At 44.9% G+C, this 18,344-nt stretch overlaps 1 protein-coding gene across 1 annotated transcript in view; it reads left to right on the forward strand.

The window, feature by feature from the left end:
• myo10l3 (myosin X, like 3) overlaps positions 1-18,343 on the forward strand; it is a 50,545-nt gene extending 32,202 nt beyond the window's left edge. The window contains exons 17-41 of the mRNA XM_058623471.1: positions 591-673; positions 772-880; positions 1,649-1,729; positions 4,127-4,251; positions 4,381-4,495; positions 7,138-7,244; positions 8,704-9,144; positions 9,225-9,255; positions 9,349-10,152; positions 10,804-10,927; positions 11,205-11,448; positions 11,544-11,639; positions 11,803-11,896; positions 12,231-12,286; positions 12,387-12,529; positions 12,697-12,891; positions 13,037-13,194; positions 13,596-13,719; positions 13,974-14,271; positions 14,371-14,578; positions 14,691-14,827; positions 14,927-15,050; positions 15,138-15,626; positions 16,310-16,501; positions 16,597-18,343. Of these exons, the coding sequence (XP_058479454.1) occupies positions 591-673; positions 772-880; positions 1,649-1,729; positions 4,127-4,251; positions 4,381-4,495; positions 7,138-7,244; positions 8,704-9,144; positions 9,225-9,255; positions 9,349-10,152; positions 10,804-10,927; positions 11,205-11,448; positions 11,544-11,639; positions 11,803-11,896; positions 12,231-12,286; positions 12,387-12,529; positions 12,697-12,891; positions 13,037-13,194; positions 13,596-13,719; positions 13,974-14,271; positions 14,371-14,578; positions 14,691-14,827; positions 14,927-15,050; positions 15,138-15,626; positions 16,310-16,501; positions 16,597-16,701 (4,683 nt within the window). The 3' untranslated portion in view covers positions 16,702-18,343. The remainder of the gene's footprint in view (positions 1-590; positions 674-771; positions 881-1,648; positions 1,730-4,126; positions 4,252-4,380; positions 4,496-7,137; positions 7,245-8,703; positions 9,145-9,224; positions 9,256-9,348; positions 10,153-10,803; positions 10,928-11,204; positions 11,449-11,543; positions 11,640-11,802; positions 11,897-12,230; positions 12,287-12,386; positions 12,530-12,696; positions 12,892-13,036; positions 13,195-13,595; positions 13,720-13,973; positions 14,272-14,370; positions 14,579-14,690; positions 14,828-14,926; positions 15,051-15,137; positions 15,627-16,309; positions 16,502-16,596) is intronic.
• The last annotated feature ends 1 nt before the right edge of the window (position 18,344 follows it).

Raw genomic sequence — 18,344 nt, forward strand, 5'->3', positions numbered from 1 at the left:
ACGTGGATGTGATCGTGTTTGGATCTCATGGCTCAGTAAGATTCAAACATGATCTCTATCTCTCTCCATATATATATATATATATATGTACTGTATATATAAATATACATCTACACACGCACACAGACCAGGATTATTGTGTGTATTTTCATAATGGACGAGCAGAGGAATGCAGTGTTGCTAAGATGAGGGCTGAAAAGAACTCAACAGGTGACTGAATTAACTCAAAGTCAGTGGCTCTCTTGCAGGCTGTACTTGTAGAAGCCTGTCCGCCCCTTGTCTTTGTTCACTTACACACACAAACACACACATACATATACACACACACATTCTGTGGACATGTGTGTGTATGTTTTCATCAAGTTTGGATGATGACAAGATTAACACACAAATGATTTTTTATTCAGGTCTGAATTTTCTGCACATTTTCTGCATTTTCTGTCATATATATATATATATATATATATATATATATATATATATACATATATACATAATGATAGTGTTACAGAAGTTATGAAAGAGTGTTAGATCTTATCGTGGTTGCAAACACACTGCCCTCGCTTACGTCCCTGTGTTTACCGACTTAGGTGCTTTACGATGTGCGAGGAATTCTCGAGAAGAACAGAGACACCTTCAGAGACGACATCTTGTTCATTCTCAAGGACAGCAGGTGAGCATATCGCATTGTCCTCCGCACACCGAGTTACACACCTGTATGATTCCCTTCCTACACAATCTCACGCCCTGTCCTGCACTGTGTGTCCACAGACTTGACTTCATCTACGACCTCTTTGAGCGCGTTGGCAGCAGGAACGGCGACGAGACCCTAAAGATGGGCACAGCCAGACGCAAGCCCACTGTCAGCTCTCAGTTCAGGGTGAGACTGAAGCTTCTGTGGCCTAAATATCACTCTCAGTTTCAAACGCCCATGGTTGTATGATTATGTCATCCCACAGACAACAAATTAATTGTCTCCCATGTGCTGCTGCATATGATGATCACTTAACCCGTAACACTGGGCTTGTTATTTTGGCTTGATGAATGTGAGCGTGGGGTCACGGAGGGGAAAAAAAAAGGAGTGTAGAAGTCATGGAAAGACCGAGCGGGAAGGAGAATGGTGTCTGTTATGGGTGATGGGGTGTGTGAAATATGTGGTCGTGAGCCAGGCTTGGTTGTGTGTGTGTGTGTGTGTGTGGGGGGGGTGGGGGTTCTTTAGCATGTTCTAAGTGCAGTGTAAAGAGAAGAAGCGGGGAGGATTTGGCAGGCTGCCCTGGCCTACAGTTTCTAAAGCCGGGGGATTAGGGTTGATGGCTGGGCAGAGAGGGGCCAACCAAGGGCCAATCACGCTCAGCTCTGCCAGGCCAGGCCTCGCTGGAGACAGACTGTCTGAGGCAGCGAGGAGAGCGCGGCTGATATAGCCCACAGGGTTCAAGGTTCCTCCTAATGTGTATTTTGTATGTTTTTTTGAGCTAAATGTGCAGCGTAAAAGATAAAAAGTAACTTTACTGTTATTTTTGCCAATTATACTTTTCTAATAATGCACCTTTAGAATACCGATGTTGTAAAAAGTCTTATCTGATCTGATCTGATCTGATGTGATCTCTGTTGCCTCGATCCTTACCCACTTACTGCTGTTGTGTTTCAGGACTCTCTCCATTCCCTGATGGCCACACTAAGTGCCTCCAACCCCTTTTTTGTACGCTGCATCAAACCAAACATGGACAAGGTAAGTCATGCAAATGACTTAAACTGCACAGAAAAAAAAGGCCAGGTCTTTTCAAGGTCAGCGCCTGCAAAGTTTAACTTCCCTGGCGCTATTCATAGCTCCCATTGCTCAACGCTTATATTAAGTGTTGCTGCTTCTATGCTCTAATGAGTCTCTGTAAGAAGTGCTGTGCAAAAACATACATTTACACTCATTTACACTCAAATGCTTACGATCACACCTCTGCTTTGGTGCAAATACTCTCACTGTACTAATTGAAATAAAAGGGCTGTGTACCAGCACATTCCTACCACTTAAGCGCCTTTACCAAAGGTCAGAAGTCACTGCAGGCTGCTCCAGCTGCAGCGGCTTGGCTGATGCTTCACTGATCTGGCTGCATCAGTGGAATGCCAAGATAAGACCACAACGGGACACTGATTTATCAGCCTCTCTTCCCACACTGTTCCTGGCCACATGACTGTAAACTATTTTAAAATCCCCACTTTCATCATTAGTCTTGATACTGGATTATTTTTAGTTGTGTTAATTTTCTGGTTCTTTTTTTTCCCCCCTGTGTTACAAAGTGAATTTGCTGTTTTGAAGTGTGATCGTTACGTATTAATGTTCACACACAGTGCGGTGATTGTCCTCCTCCCCCCCGCTCGCTACCACCCACTCCCTCTTGTGTCATTCCACACTTTCTCCCTTTACTTATTTACATGGAGGCTACACTGACGTCCTCTCGTCCTCTCCTCTGCGCCCACTTCCATTTCTCTCTGCTGTTTCCGCATATCTGTGCCCTGCTCTCATTGCTCTGCATCTCATTCACTCACCTGTCTCTGGCTGGTCATGACAGAACAAGCCATGCCTCTGTTAAGCCTGCAGTATGACAGGATTGCATGCGCAGGTCTCTGACGTGATTTCATGTACAGTACTATGCAAACACAACATAAACACACAGAGGCTTGCAGAGCTATTCTTCTTAAGACCCTCCACTGACTTCCATTCATTTGGAGAGCATAAAAAAAAAACATTATTCCTAACCTTAACCATTACTAGTTAATGAACCAGGTCCCCATGAGGTCTACTGGTCCTTTCAAGGTCAGATTTTATGCCAGAAACTGTCCTGAAGAGGTAACAAAAACACAAACTCAGTATCCAGAGTGGCACCTGACATGGTCTTGTGTATACCTTACTGTTCCCTTTATATCATCTCAAACCAGTCTGGTCATTCTTCTCTAACCTCTTGGCAGTAACGAGGTGTTTTTTACGCAGTGAGCTGCCACTCGCTGGATATGTTGAGATAGATGGATAAATCCTACTAGATCAGCAGTTTCTGCAATACTTAAATCTGTAGCAACAACCATGCTACGATCACAGTCACTTTAATACCCTGTCGTCCTCATTCTGTCACTGGGTTGATCTTCGGCTGGTCATCTTGACCATGTCTTCGTTACTAAATGCATTGAGTTGCTGCCACATGATTGACTGAAAAGATGTTTGCATGAACGGGTGCACCTAATAAATAAATAAATAAATGAATAAATGACATGTATGCACTTTGTTCGTGTGACACCCACTCTCCTTAAAATAAATACGACAGTTCGTCTTGTTTTCACCCAATCAACTCGACACGCTACCTCTCTGAGCTGCCTAAATCCTCTGCTGAAGAGCAGAGGTCAGAGCTCAGAGTGGATGCACATGTATGTGTCACAGGGAACATAAGCACATAGCAAGTGTGGAAGTGCCTCTGTGTCCGTGCGTGTGTCTCTTTCCATGCATAGCAGCGTTAGCCTGTTATTAGGTGGACACATTGGGGAATGCTTTGGTCCTGTGTGGGGCTTATCCAGCACCGTGTGCCCTTCGTGTGAACCGCGAGAGTGATTGGACAGCCTGTGTAGAGGTGTAAAGTGGCAGATATTACAGATCCACTATAATAAGCAGGGCCCGGGGATCAGTGGTAACACATACCTCTGGACAATGCATCTCATTAATCCAGAAAGAAAGGCCTTCCCGTTCAGCATAGTCTTGCTCAACACTGTTCGGGTTTCTCTGTGTTGGCGTGTGTTTTCTTTGCCGTGACCCAAGTGTTACTGTAAAATGATCCCGCTCGCCATGGTAATTTAATTTTTTTGTTCAAGTTTAACTGGACTCAGTGGTAAGACCATTTGAATAGTGTATTCAAACTCAACCGTGTAGGGTTATGTTTACCTGCAGTGGTCAGGTGTCCCATATCTTCCACTGACACATACCAAAGAGGTCAGACATATTTAGAGAACACAATACTCGGTAAATGAGACATCAAGTGTCCATGTGTGCAGGTCACTGTCGCACAGTAACATAATCGAGTTAAGATTTCGGGCAATTTAGTTTAATATGTTAGTTGTCTCATGTTGTATTGTTGTCTGCCATCAACAGAAGGCCAACCAGTTTGATCCCGATATCGTACTTAACCAGTTGAAATATTCTGGAATGCTGGAAACGGTGAAGATCCGCAGGGCCGGGTTTCCTGTTCGCAGAACCTTTCAGGACTTTTACAGCAGGTAAGAAAAATGTGTATATGTATGTAAATGCATGTAGAAAAAATACTACTTAAAAAAAAAAAACGACTGTGTTCAGTTTGACCTGAAATGTTGGTGCTCACTTGTGTGTGTGTGTGTGTGTTTCCACAGGTACAAGATGATTCTGAAGAGCAAAATCCCTTCAGACGATGAGAAACAGAAGTGCTCAGAGCTTCTCTTGCTTCATGACGGAACCAAGAAAGCGTGGCAACTGGGAAAGACAAAGGTGGAGCACACACACACACACACACACACACTCTGAAGTACAGTGCATTGACCTCTATGCCTTAGATACAGTAACCATGACCACCCACTACCCCGACCCAGCCCCACCCTTTACCCAACGTTCAACCTTATCCCTCACATGAACCAGAAACTCATAACTGTAAAATTTCATGTTTTACTTTTTGTGGGGAGCCCTTTGTCTCCAGAATGGGAGGTCAGTCCTTTGTGAACAGATTTCTTTTTTTTTTTTCCTTTTTTTCTTCCCCTCAATGTGTTTAATGCAAGTACAAAAGCGCACACGCTCAGACAGGATAGAATTGCAGGCTTCAAGCAGACAAGAACACAGAGGAGAAGGCTGAGGGATCAGGTGAAATGTCTGTTTTTGATTCTCACTGGAGATTGGTTCAGGTTTGTGTCCTCTGGTACGACTTCCCTCTCAAAAATCGAGCGCGTTTCATTCCCCAGCGTGCCACAGTTTAGATGGCCCCCACTGTGACTCATAACAGAAAGATTTCTCTGGCCGGTTGTGGTCAATCTACTGCTTGCCTGTTGGTAACCACAGAGTTACATGGCAACTCCAAAAAAAAACCTGACACCAACAACTGTTACCGTAACTGCGACCCATTACTAGGGCTACCAGTAATCTTAAGAAAGCCTTACTTTAGCTGGAAGAGCATTAGCGTCTCATATAGCTGTTGATTTAATAAGCCGAACTGAAGATTAGATGAACGTGACATGACTCACCAGAAGTTATTTTATCATGTTATGATCTCCATCAGTCATTTTGCTCTCTTTCTTTTCCCTTTTTCTTCATAAACAATTGTCATTTCCCTCAGTGGAAAGTCCCCTGCGCTCCCTGGGAATGATTTACCTTTTAATGACCCGTTTGATCTCGACTGCAAAAACCTCTCGCGCTTCATGAGGGAGTCAGCAGAAATGGTGTCCATGATGCAGAGAGGCAGTGGCAGAGGGAGAGAGAGAGAGGGAGGGGATATAAATAAAACATGTTTTTATGGGCTTTCTTGAAATCAGCTAAATCCACATTTGTCCCACTGTCACTTCCTGCTCTGAGTTGCGGTTCCTCTGAGGCTGTAAAATCACTCAAATATTTCAGATTGGTTGGACAGTTTCGGTGTAATTCCCCACTCGGGTTGCACGCTATGAATTGTGTCTGCTCCACACATGGCGGAGTGCAATTTACATTGAAACTGAATAGGTTTGATGTGAACCATATGAATAAATATACAGTATGTTGGGTGTGGAACCACTGATATACACATGCCATTGTGTATTAAGTTTCTCACACAGCTTAAATCCTAGGAGTCACTGTGTCTCGCTGATGACGGAGAGAGAGAACACTTCATTATGCTCCCAGGGTCCGCACTTGGAGCCTTATGGCTGACCCTCGGCAGAATAATGAACCCACTATACAATGCGTACAGTGTATAACACGTCTTTTTTAAAAGAAGACCAAAAAACACGCCAGGTGGCTCAGCATGTGTCATCTTGTGCTATACGCTTGTGCTGTTGATGGCAGCACAATGTTTTTTGGGCAGAGGGAAATGTAGCGTGGGTTGTGTTAGGGGGGGCCTGAGAGACAAAGGGGGTCTAAATTTCCCTTTGGAGAAACAATCTGTGTGTAATTATATGTGCTCCGATTGTGTACAGAGGAAGTGTGTGCCCAGAATTAGTGGGCTTGGGTCACGTTGCAAGGATGGCGTACATGTGTGTGTTAGTGTGTGCCATTTGTTTTACAGAGGAGGGAAGGATGTGGATGAAGAGGAAGCTTCCTCCTCTCTCACAGTCTTTACAGGGGCAGGCAGGGCTGCAGCTGTGGGACCTTTTGATTAGTAAACATCTGTGACACAAACACACACACACACAGTGACTTTTTTTGCACACCCATCCACCTGTGATAACACTGCCAGGCAGATGAAGTCTGATTATCGTTTCTGATGTAATGTTAATGCTGGATATACTTTATTTCGCGTGAGCCTTTCAGTTTAGGAGTTCTTTCTTTCACAGAGATAGTACCAACTTTGGGAAAAAGTCTCTCGGAGCAAGGGAAGGGTTAACTAAACTCTTCCTCCTTCCTTCTCAAGAGCGAGGAGGGGTGTGGCTTGCTGTCTGGACACCAGCCACCATCCCTCCCCCTCATCCCTCCATCCCTCCTCTCCCTACCTCTCTCCTCCCCTCCCACTCTGTGCCTTTCTGCCTTTGCACGTCAGTCGAGCTACCAACATAGCAGTAGCAGCAGCAGGAGCAGCAACAGACAGTAGCAGCAGCAGGGAAATGCTCAGGAAGGACGCCCGAAAACAATGAGGCTCTGCAGCGGCAACAGCACTAGCAGCAATGCTGCAGTCTCTGTGCCAGTCTTCCCCTCTGCTCTGCTCTGCAGTCCTGGAGAGCAGTTCGCCTGATAGCCTCAGCTGCACCACCACTTCCTCTGCACTGGGCACAAGCTGCTGCCAGCAGACAGCAGGGGGTCCTTACATCTCTGTGGGCCCTCTTTAATACCTTGACCAAAAAAAAGAGGAACTAACGCATACCTTTTTCCCAACCACCCACCTTCCCACCCCCCCAAACCTTCCTCTCTGTGTCTTCTATCTCTGCTGTTCGGCCGTGGCGTTGCTGGTCCCGCAGGTGTTCTTGAAGGAGGCCCTGGAGCAAAGGCTGGAGAAAGAGAGGGAAGAGGTGCGGCGCAGGGCTGGCATGGTGATCCGCGCCCACATCCTCAGCTATGTGGCAAGGTGAGTAGTGGAGTGGGGAAGGAGGGGTGATGGGCTGAGTGGCAGCGACAGTTGTCAGTGTTTGTTTTTGTGCGGCTCGTGGGGAGCCAAGGGGTGGGAGCGTTGTTATGTGCTTACAGACAGAGCGTGCATACCTGTGCACACATATTTACCTTCCAGTCTGTGTGTGATGTGGCTTTAGATACAGTGTTAGTGCAGCTTTGCAGTCATTTCACCTCGTTTATGAAATGTGCCTCGCTCGTGGATCGCTTGGCTCGTGCTGACTCACCAGTTCAGTCTTTTCACGCATGTGTTGTGTGCAGCCAAATCAACAGAAGAGCTCCCAGTGTTTCAGGTGGATTTGCACACCACTGTGTCACATCATGAACACTGCACTGGAGAAAAAAGTCTGCCTCGAGCATTAATTGTACTCACTTTATTGATGATGTGTCAATCCATAGGCCATTATCTGGTCAAATTCTTCAGGTACACTTTAAATCATGATTGATATATTGAGTTTGATAAGGTTAAGGTTAGAATAAAGGTTAAAACTTTGTTAAATAAGTATTTAACAAAGTTTCATAGCTCAAACTGTTATTCCTCACAACTACTGACTGGTATGTGTTGAATGTTGAATGTTGAATTGACTGTGATGTGGAATGACGTGCTGTTAATGCTCCTTTGTCGGATCATTTCAGCAAAGACGGTGTCATTCATAGCGTTAATTAATTCAATGGAAGATTATCAGCGGTCCTGTTGATGCTGTCTGTCTTCCTGTCTTCCCTGACCGTCACGTCGTCCATCATTATGGTGTTCTAAAAATATGCCCATTCAGAAACCTATGTAATGGAGCCATGCTCCACCTGTGTGCTGCTCTATATCGGGTCACATACAGTCCTCTCCACTGGGAGAGTATAATGGGACAGATGACAGCATTCAGGTTGTGGGTTCCCTTCCCTTTAGAGCCACTCACACTGAAGACAGAGGCACAGGAAGTTAACCCAACGACACAAGTAAAGCCTTTGTGTTATTATGTGTAACGTTATCTGTGCTCAGAGTCTGTCCTGAGGACAGGCCAAGGGTCAGAGAGTCACAGCATTGTGTGTGGTCCTTTGCCAGTCACGTGTGTGTGTGTGTGTGTGTGTGTGTGTGTGTGTGTGTGTGCCTGTTTATAAGTGTTCACTGCATGTGCAGTGTTTGGATAATGGGGTTGAGTCACAGGCCCAAACACAACAGCCCACATGGCCACAATGGAAGCGCACAAACTCATCAGACTCTAAACACTGAATGTACACACTTTCTTACCCGCGTGTGTTTATTTAAACAAAGAATGCCCATGGATGTTTGAAGGAGGCTGTGTGAAGCTGTGCAACGTCACATATTTGTGGCGATGCACACTGTTCCAAGATAAAGTTGGATTTAATTATGGGACTGGACTTTATACAGACTACAACTGTGTTTGTTTGATTTTTCTCACCAGGAAACAATATAAAAAGGTCCGGTCCAGCGTTGTCACCATCCAGAGAAACTACCGCGCTCACTTTTGGAGGCGTGTTTTCCTGCGCCTGCGCGTGGCCTCCATCATTCTGCAGAAACATCGTAGAGGCCAGCTGGCTCGATCCCTCTGTCGCCAACTCAAGGAGGAGAAACGGAAGCAGGAGGAAGAGGAGAGAAGGAGGAGAGAAGAAGAAGAGGAGCGTAGGCGCGTAGAGGTTGAGGAGAGGAGGAGGATGGAGGAAGAGAGGAGACGGCAGGAGGAGGAGAGCAGACAGAGAGATGAGGAGGAGAGACAGAGACTTCTGGTGGAGGAGGAGATGAGGAAGAGGAGGGTGGTGGAGGAGGAGTCGATGAGGCAGGAGGAGATGAGACTAAAGGAGAATAAGGAAGAGCAGATAATGGCAGCTAAAGCAGATATGAAAAGGTAGAGTATTGCTCATTAACATCTTTTATCATACTTTAATGTACAGAATTGTTTCTTACAAACTATTATTTTGTCTTTAGGAACTCACTGGTTAATGGTGCTTGTCAGAAGGTAAGGTATCTTCAATAACTATGACATAAAACTTATATGAGGTGTAAATATAGGTGCATTTGAACTTTCTCCGTTGTCTTGTCCTGTGCACAGAAGGCCTTGTCTCAGACTCCGTCCTACAGCCACACTTCTGAGGAAGAGAGCCGTCAGATGGAGGAGATCTTGCGGCTGGAGAGGGAGATCGAGCGCCTGCAGAAGCAGCAGGAAGATGGCGTGTCACTCCTCGGAGATGTCTCTCAGGAGGAGTTACGCCAGATGAGGGACGCTGAGATCTACAGATTGGAGAAGGAAGCCTCCCGTGTTGCTACCGAGTTCCTGGATCTGCTGGACTTTGGCGGTCTGGAGCCATCCCTGTCGAGCGAGGAGAACCTCCATGACCCGACTGAATCCACTGCTCCTCTGGCTGAAGAGGAGGTAGACGAGGGCTTCCACGCTGAAGACGAGTGTATTCCACTGCCTGACTTTCCGCCTCCTGCCACACTTCCCCTGGACAAGGACATATTCCAAAGTATCCCCCCGCCTCCACCTGCATTTGCAGAGGGAGTAGTGGTCTCCCCTTCTTCGGCCTCTTCTCCTGCACAGAGGACACTCTCCCCACTAACCACCAATGGACTGACTCATGCTGCCATTCCCACAGAGTCCCATCCCCCTTTACCATCTCCTCCACCTCCACCTCCACCGGTGGTTGCTAACGGACATGTGGAGCCGTGCCATGAGGAGTCATCCCACTCAAACCTGCCAGACACAGAGTCGGACTATGATCAGGAGGAGTTTGAGGAGGCTCATGGGAGCTCAGGTGCTAGTACCAACGATGGCCACATCACAGATGAGGAGGTGCTACGGAAATCCTCCTGCACCCAAAACAGCCTGGACTCCTTCAGAGGCAGCTCAGACTCGGTGAGAGAACAGAACAAGCTAGTTAATTATTTCAAGCGACAGCAGATGTCTGGGAAAATTCAACTTTCATTCCCGTATTTTCCATTTTCATATGAGCATATAACTCTAGCTGTTCACACCTAGATTTGCCTCTGGGTATATACATCCCACAAATTGCCCCAGTGCAGACAGTGCTCGACTGAATGTTCAGTCTGCACATGAGTCGTGCAAGCCTGAAGCCTCTTGTGCTGGAATAACAGTGAAACACGGTTGTGGTTGTTTGTTTTGGCTCTGCTGCAGAACATATGAATGTGCTCCCAGGTGCTGCAAGTCAAACACAGAGCTCAGCACTAACTGTCAGATCACCAAGATGTCACAGCGGAGCCAGCAGAGTGTGTGTGTGTGTACTCGTCAGCGTGCATGTGTGGCTGTGTATAAACCAGTTTGATGGCTTATTTAATTAACAAATTGTGGCAGCCAGGTTAGATACATTTGGATACATGTAGTCTCTGTCTTCAGGGAATTTTAGTTGTGATTTATTTTCGACGTCGCTTGTGTTAACCGCTCATAAAACCACCTGATTTTACGTGTCATTATTAGTGTTATTCTTCCAGTAAAGATGCTGCAGTGCAAGTCCCCCTTTCACCATAAATGCTTGTGTGTGTGTTTCAGTTCATTGACAGCGACGAGGACAATGATGGCTATGTGGACACTGATGAGGAGGTTTCCAATGGAAGAGTGAATCTGCTGAATGGCAGTGGGCCTCCGTACTTCCACGGCTACCTCTACATGAAGAGTAAGTGGCTTTACCAAATCACTGCGCAACAGGCATGCACATGATTTATGCACAGCTGAACACAGCTCATATAGTTATGTTAGATTTGCAGATGCCTTAGGGACTTGATATTGCATTCAATGTTTTTGTTCTTTGTTTCCATTGGATGAATGTATGTGTGTGTGTGTGTGTGTATTGTGTGTTTTACCTCTCACATCATACTGAGAAATAATATGAAATATCATAAATCAACATCCTTCCTTTCACCCTCTGCTTTCTGCCACTTTCCTGTCTGTAGGTGGTCTGATGATCCCGTGGCGTCGTCGCTGGTGTGTGCTCAAGGACGAGACCTTCATGTGGTTCCGGGCCAAGCAGGACTCACTGAAGTCCGGCTGGCTTTATAAGAAAGGAGGGGGGATGTCCACCTTGTCTCGGCGCAACTGGAAGATGCGCTGGTTCGTTCTTCGGGAGGCGAAGCTCATGTACTTTGAGAATGACACTGAGGAGAAACTGAAAGGGACCATTGACATTCGCAGCGCCAAGTAAGATCCTGTTCTCTTGTCTCGAATGACTAGTTCTTAAGATGCAGAGCAATTCATATTCACAAAGTTTTGGTCCACACCTGGTGTGTCTGCAGGGACATAGTGGACAATCACGAGAAGGAAAATGCACTGAATATTGTGACTGACGAGAGAACCTACCACATCTATGCAGAGTCGCCAGAGGATGCCAGGTATGACATAACCATATTTGAGGCTCTTGTGTAATTAGTCTTCTAAAAGTAATGTGTGGAAATAAGGTTCCCCCTTGTGGTTGGCAGTGGAAGTTCATGGTATAATTTTCAATTGCATGTTGTGCTAATATGTACTTGCTGAACTCTCTCTGACCCCATCCAGTGGTTGGTTCAGTGTGCTGAGTCGGGTCCACAGCGCCAGTCCAGAGCAGCTCATGGAAATGCACCACGAACAGGCCAACCCGAAGAATGCAGTGGTTAGTGTTGTTTTACCTCTTGGAACTAATTGGATTCACAAATGTAGAAATGAAAACCGTTTAATATTAGCTGTGCAGCAGTGGAAACACCCATTTACCTTGCCATCAAGAATCCATTACACCAAGTAAATCCATCTTACCATCATCATCGTTAAGTAAATGACATTGTTACATCTTGTTTGAAATTTGCTTAGGGAAATCATAGTGATGTTTCGGCTAAATCACTTAGTTTGAAATGAAGAAAATGTGATGCGGTTGCTAGAAGACTGGAATATAATCATAAAACCACCAATTTGGCAAAACACTATTTCAATTGTGTTTCTTTCCTGTCCAGGGAACACTTGACGTGGGCTTGATAGATTCTGTTTGTGCGTCAGACAACCCAGACAGGTGAGTAAAACCGTTTAGACTGCAGTCTGAGATCTAATGAAAGCATTTTGCTAAACATGGCAGTGGTGGAGCATCATTTGTGCACGATGTGTGATTTCAGGCCAAACTCCTTTGTGATCATTACGGCCAACCGGGTGATCCACTGCAACACGGACACGCCTGAGGAGATGCATCACTGGATAGGCCTGCTGCAGAAGTCTAAGGGAGACTCAAAGGTTGATGGACAAGAGTTCTTAGTCAGAGGTCAGTCTGTGGACTCACATCAGCACATTTATGCACACATAAGATTCCTCAGGTTAGGTCAATCAAGGTCTAATGTGTTTTTTCTGCACCTGAAAGAAATGACATTTAGGAGCGTGTGTTTTTTATCAGGGCCTGATCTGCAAATCCTTAATGTGTTCATCTTTCAGGCTGGTTACATAAAGAGATGAAGTCAGGGGCCAAGAGCACGTCTCTGAAGTTGAAGAAGCGCTGGTTTGTTCTCACCACTAACTCGCTGGACTATTACAAGTCATCGGATCGCACTGCCTCCAAACTGGGAACTTTAGTCCTCAACAGTCTCTGCTCGGTGGTGCAGCCTGATGAGAAGGTCTTCAAGGACACCGGTCAGTTCATGGTCAACATTATTCACTAGCCACTCAATGTTTAAGACTCATAAACATCTCTTAATAATGCCAATTATTAAGAGATGTGTGCTTCCAGTGATTTATTTTGACTCTAATTACCTTGTTTGTTCGTTTTTTTACTCAGGTTACTGGAACATAATCGTCCATGGGCGGAAGCACTCTTACCGTCTTTACTCCAAAATGCTGAATGAAGCCATGAGGTGGGCGAATGCCATACAGGGAGCGATAGACAGCAAAGTTCCCATTGAAACGCCAACACAGCAACTCATCAGGGACATCAAGGTATTTCATTGTTTCCCCCGTCGTTGCGATCCATGTTATTGTGTGGGTGTTAGATTTTGTGCAGTACGTGTCTCACAAATAATTCTGCATAACATTTGGGCATAACATCTGGGCATTAATGATATTGTAATGGAAATTCTTTTCAGTCCTGCAAACCTTTGGCAGGGGCAAACACTGTAGTAAATTGAGGTACTTGGACTCCCTACACGTGTGCCGTGGTTCTCTCTCTGAAGTCTTAGCTTTGTTTCCCTATTTTCCTTCCGCTGCGTCACTGATAATTCATCACTTCAAATTTTCCAGTCTGAACTTCAACAAACAAAAACTCCTCTTTTTCCAAAATATACTATGCACAAGTATTTTTTTTCCTGTAAGATCACTGATCCTGTTCTCTGTCATTTAAGGAGAGCAGTTTGAATGTGGAGGCTGTGGAGCAGACATACTGGAGGAACCCCATCCTGAGATACACCCAGCATCCTTTGCACTCTCCCCTTCTACCTCTGCCCTACGGAGACGTCAGCGTCCACTGTAAGTGTTCTTGTCCCCGCATCTACTGTTGTTGATTCTGACACATTAGTTTTCAGTGAGTGAGGCAGACTCTTTGTTGGAACTAGTGCCTCTCTGTGTATATTTTCAGTGCTTTAAATGTGTATCTTCATTACATAGTGGAGTCTTCCAAAACAGGATATCTATGAATGTATATCTTTAAGACATACCAACTCACTAGCTCAAGATAAATAAACTTACCCTTCCTCTCTTCTCTTTGTTGTTCTCTTTCCCAGTGCGAAAGGAAAAGGGTTACACCAGCCTGCAGGATGAGGCCGTGAAGATTTTCAACTCACTACAAGAGATGGAGGCCGTTTCTGATCCCGTACCGATCATCCAGGGAATCCTACAGACCTGCCAAGACTTGAGGTCTTTAAGAGATGAGGTTTACTGTCAGCTGATCAAACAAACCAACCACGTCCCACACCCCAACAGTCTGGCCAATCGTGCCCATTGGCACCTCCTGACCTGCATGACCTGCACCTTTCTGCCCAGCCGTGGCATCCTACGCTACCTCAAGTTTCACCTCAAAAGGTACAGACTGCATTCACACACAGTCCCATTTTATGACACAGCAGATGGCTGAAACTTCACTTCACTGTCTTTTTGTCTTTTATTGTTGGCTATTTCCAGGATTAAGGAGCTGTTCCCCAGTACAGATATTGAGATGTTTGCTCATTTCATCTGTGAATCTCTGAAGAAAACTAAAACCAGAGAGTTTGTTCCCTCCCAAGAGGAAATCATGGCACTGCTCACCAGACAGGAAATGACGACCACAGTGTACTGCCATGGAGGAGGCTCCTGCAAGATCTCTATTAACTCACACACAACTGCTGGAGAGGTGAATAAGCTGCAGGGACACAGTTATTTGTTTGGTTATTTTATTAGTCGGCCAAAGTACAGCGTATACTGTTACTGCTATTGTGATGATGTGGTTGTTTTTCTTTGCTCAGGTGGTTGAGAAACTAATCAGAGGTCTGGCCATGGAGGACAGCCGCAACATGTTTGCCCTCTTTGAACACAACAACACAATTGATAGAGCTGTGGAAAGCCGGGTCCTTGTGGCCGATGTTTTGGCAAAATTCGAAAGGTTTGTTAAACGTAATGATTAGAAGGGTTTTTTGTTTTGTTTTATGCTGTGTGTTGACAATGAGATGTGAAAGTGACAGAGTTGTGACTTTCCCACCAGACTGGCTGGCAGTGAAGAAGCCGAGGATGAAGGCCAGTGGAAACTTTATTTCAAACTCTACTGCTTCCTGGACGTGGAGAGCATGCCTAAAGAAGGAGTGGAGTTTGCGTTTATGTTTGAGCAGGTGTGTTTTACTCATTGTGTGTACACTTTACAGAGAGTTATTATTATCATCACATGTTGCAGTAAATGTTAAACTCTGCTCCTTCAGGCTCATGAAAGTTTGACCAGAGGCCACTTTCCTGCCCGGGAGGAGACTCTGCAGCACCTGGCTGCTCTACGCCTGCAGTTTCTGTACGGAGACAAAGTGCGGGTCACTTCCTGGAACCTGGAAAACGTCTACCCCTTGGGCCGCCTGCGCACTCGCATCCTGCAGTTTACCAAGGGGGGCGGAGCCTCGGGGTCCGGGTCTGGGTCCGGACCTGGGCCAGGTTCGGGCCAAACTCTGGAGCGTCGGAGGACGAGCTTCCTCGAAGGCACGCTGCGTCGGGGGCTGAAGACGGGCTCGATGAAAAAGCAGCGCATGGAGGAGGAGCAGATGTTGGAGATGTGGATCAAGGAAGAGATGTCTGCAACGAGGGCGAGCATCGTGGAGAAGTGGTCTCGCCTCACAGGTCTGGATCAGCATCAGGCCATGCTCAAATACATGACCATCATCAAAGAGTGGCAGGGTTATGGATCCACACTGTTTGATGTTGAGGTGAGTTTGTTTAGACCAGGACACACTGAACTCTTTGAATACCACGTATAGATTCAATAAAAAAAATCTGCATAACTCCATAAGTGGAGGAATCACATATACTCAAAAAAAGTGAACACAGTCTTTAATTTTTTGTGTGATTTTGAATCCAGCCCTCAACAGGTTAGAGAGTTTGGTTTCCAGTGAAGAATTTTTCATATTTTACATATTTTCAATCCAATTTATTGTAATTTTTCATTTAATTTAAGATTTTCAGTTGAAATATTTAATTCATCAAGTTTGTGATGAAGGTTTTTGTGAGCAGTAGATGTTCAAGTGAACCTGTGGATCTGAATACTAAGTTTGACCACGAAGGACACTGATGAAACGCCATATCCAGTCATTTATTCATTTATTTGTGTAAATATCAAAATAGGAACGATGCACATTAATGAGCATTGACTTAAATGCTAAACGTAAATGTGCCAGATTGCAACCATAGGTTAATTTCCATCTGTAGTCAACGGGCAAAATGATTAACACATAAAAACATGCAGTAATGTACACACATTAATGCACGGCAACACTGATATGAAGTAAAACACAGTCATATGAAGTTAAACACATTACAAGGTCTGTCTACAAGAGGCCTTGACACTGATCGCACAGGGAATAATGCTCCTGCTACGTCGCTGTCTTTGCAGTGCAAAGAAGGAGGCTTCCCTCACGATCTCTGGCTGAGTGTGAGTGCTGAGAACGTGTCCATCTACAAGAGAGGAGAGCCCAAACCTCTGGAGAAATTCCCATATGAACACATCATCTTCTTCGGCGCTCCACAGCCCTGCACGTTTAAGGTCACTGTGGACGAGCGAGAAATGTTCTTTGAAACACCACAGGTACGTATGCATATGTGCACATACCGTTTGTCACGGGCATTAAGTCGAGCAGCAGACTTTGTTTTCTCACGTTAGTTTTATCGTTACATTTCCAGGTTGGAGAGATCACAAAGATCATGAAAGCCTACATAAATATGATTGTGAAGAAGCGCTGCAGTGTGAAGTCTGTCTCCAGCTATGGAACCAACTGGATCAGGTGATTGACAGTGTGGGGAACATGAACTCAGAGATGATGACAGAACAAGAGTGGAGTGTAGACAACTGAGAGGATGAACAAATCCCTTCGACAGAAACTGTGTCTGTGAGCATTCGACTGTGTGTGAAGCAACACAAACAAACTCCATCCACAATGATTCTTTTCTAAAGAGACTGCTGTTAACTTTACTGCTTGCGGCGAGTGCGGGGACACCAAGTAACACGGCATTTTAAGCTTTACATTCGTCCTTGAGTGTTGCCTCCCTCCATGCAGACTCCAAACCTGTCACTCTCCTTAGTTACACTGGTCATTTCTTTCATTTTACTTGAAAAGCAAGTCAGGTATCTGTTTTATTTTAATATCTCGAGAAAGCTTAAAGAGATGACATGCTCTTTTCCCACCAAAAAAAAAGAAGATTCAATATACATTCGTAACCAAATTTACACTCAATGTAATAATATGATCCAGAACCAGAATGAATTTCTGCCAGGCCTTTATCCCAAACTGTGTAAAAGAATGTGTTGCAGTGGCAAACATTCACCCTTTAAATGTTTTTTCAGCCCTTTGTAATGAATGTTCTCCGGAATGGAGATTTCCTCAGGTCAATGTGTAATATAAAATTACATCCTTCTTAGGGAGATCCCTCATCTTGCCTTATTTTAGTTTCTATTCCAGTTATGTAATCTGGATGAAAAGTTCAAGTAAAAATGTGGCCTTTCAGGAACAGAGCATACACTACAGAGTTGGAGTATTGCTGTGTCTTGTAGTGGCAGAGGCAGTTATTGCTCGCATGGGTGTGTGCACCACAAACTATTAAAAAAGTCATAAATGCAAGCAAACAAAGAGATAACCACTGCATCAGTGGAGATGCAACATTTGAACCACTGCAGTCGCCCATTAAAAAAGGCCACAGAACAAACAAAAAAAGTACTATGGCCTCTCATCTAGAACCCGTAATGTATTGAGTCAGTTCCATGTGTGCTGAGTAGAGGGTGTGTCTTTGCATTTTTTTGTAGCTGTAACTGATTTGCTGTAAGAGGCAAGCATGCTATTTTCTGTACAGTGTCTGAAACAGTCTTTTTTGAGGGTGGAGTACTTTTTATTTATTTCAGTATCAATACGTGGGAGGATACGCTCAGAGGAATGAACTGTGTACTGGAAATATAATGATGCAATTTAGCCAGTACTTTGTTAATATGTGCATTCAGGGAAGATTTGGAAAGAAGATTGTTCATGAGTTACACATGATCCCCCCCCCTTTTTTAATCCTGATTCTGAACTTTTGTCCAACCTAAATGTGTTGACCTCAGCATCCTAACATTCTCAGTTCCTCTTATAGTCTCACAAAGCAGAGGATATTTCCTGTTCACGGCCACTCCATCAGCCTCCCACAGTACATTTCACTCCCAACATAACATGACCCAAACTTAATGAGCTTAGTATTTACCTCATTCACTGTCTTCCACTGCTCCGATCGTACTCACTTAGGCGTTCTGGTCAGCTGCCGGCGGCCACACCAGAGACTGATCCCGTCACTGACGATGACTGTATTTCTCAGACTTCTGATTGTTTTGAAGAAGAAAGAAAATCAGAAAATGTTTTATATAAGAATTTAAAGATGCTTTAATAAATTATTGTATTTCAAAT

The sequence above is a fragment of the Solea solea genome, chromosome 2, assembly GCF_958295425.1.
Source record: "Solea solea chromosome 2, fSolSol10.1, whole genome shotgun sequence".
In the NCBI taxonomy this organism is placed as follows: Eukaryota; Metazoa; Chordata; class Actinopteri; order Pleuronectiformes; family Soleidae; genus Solea; species Solea solea.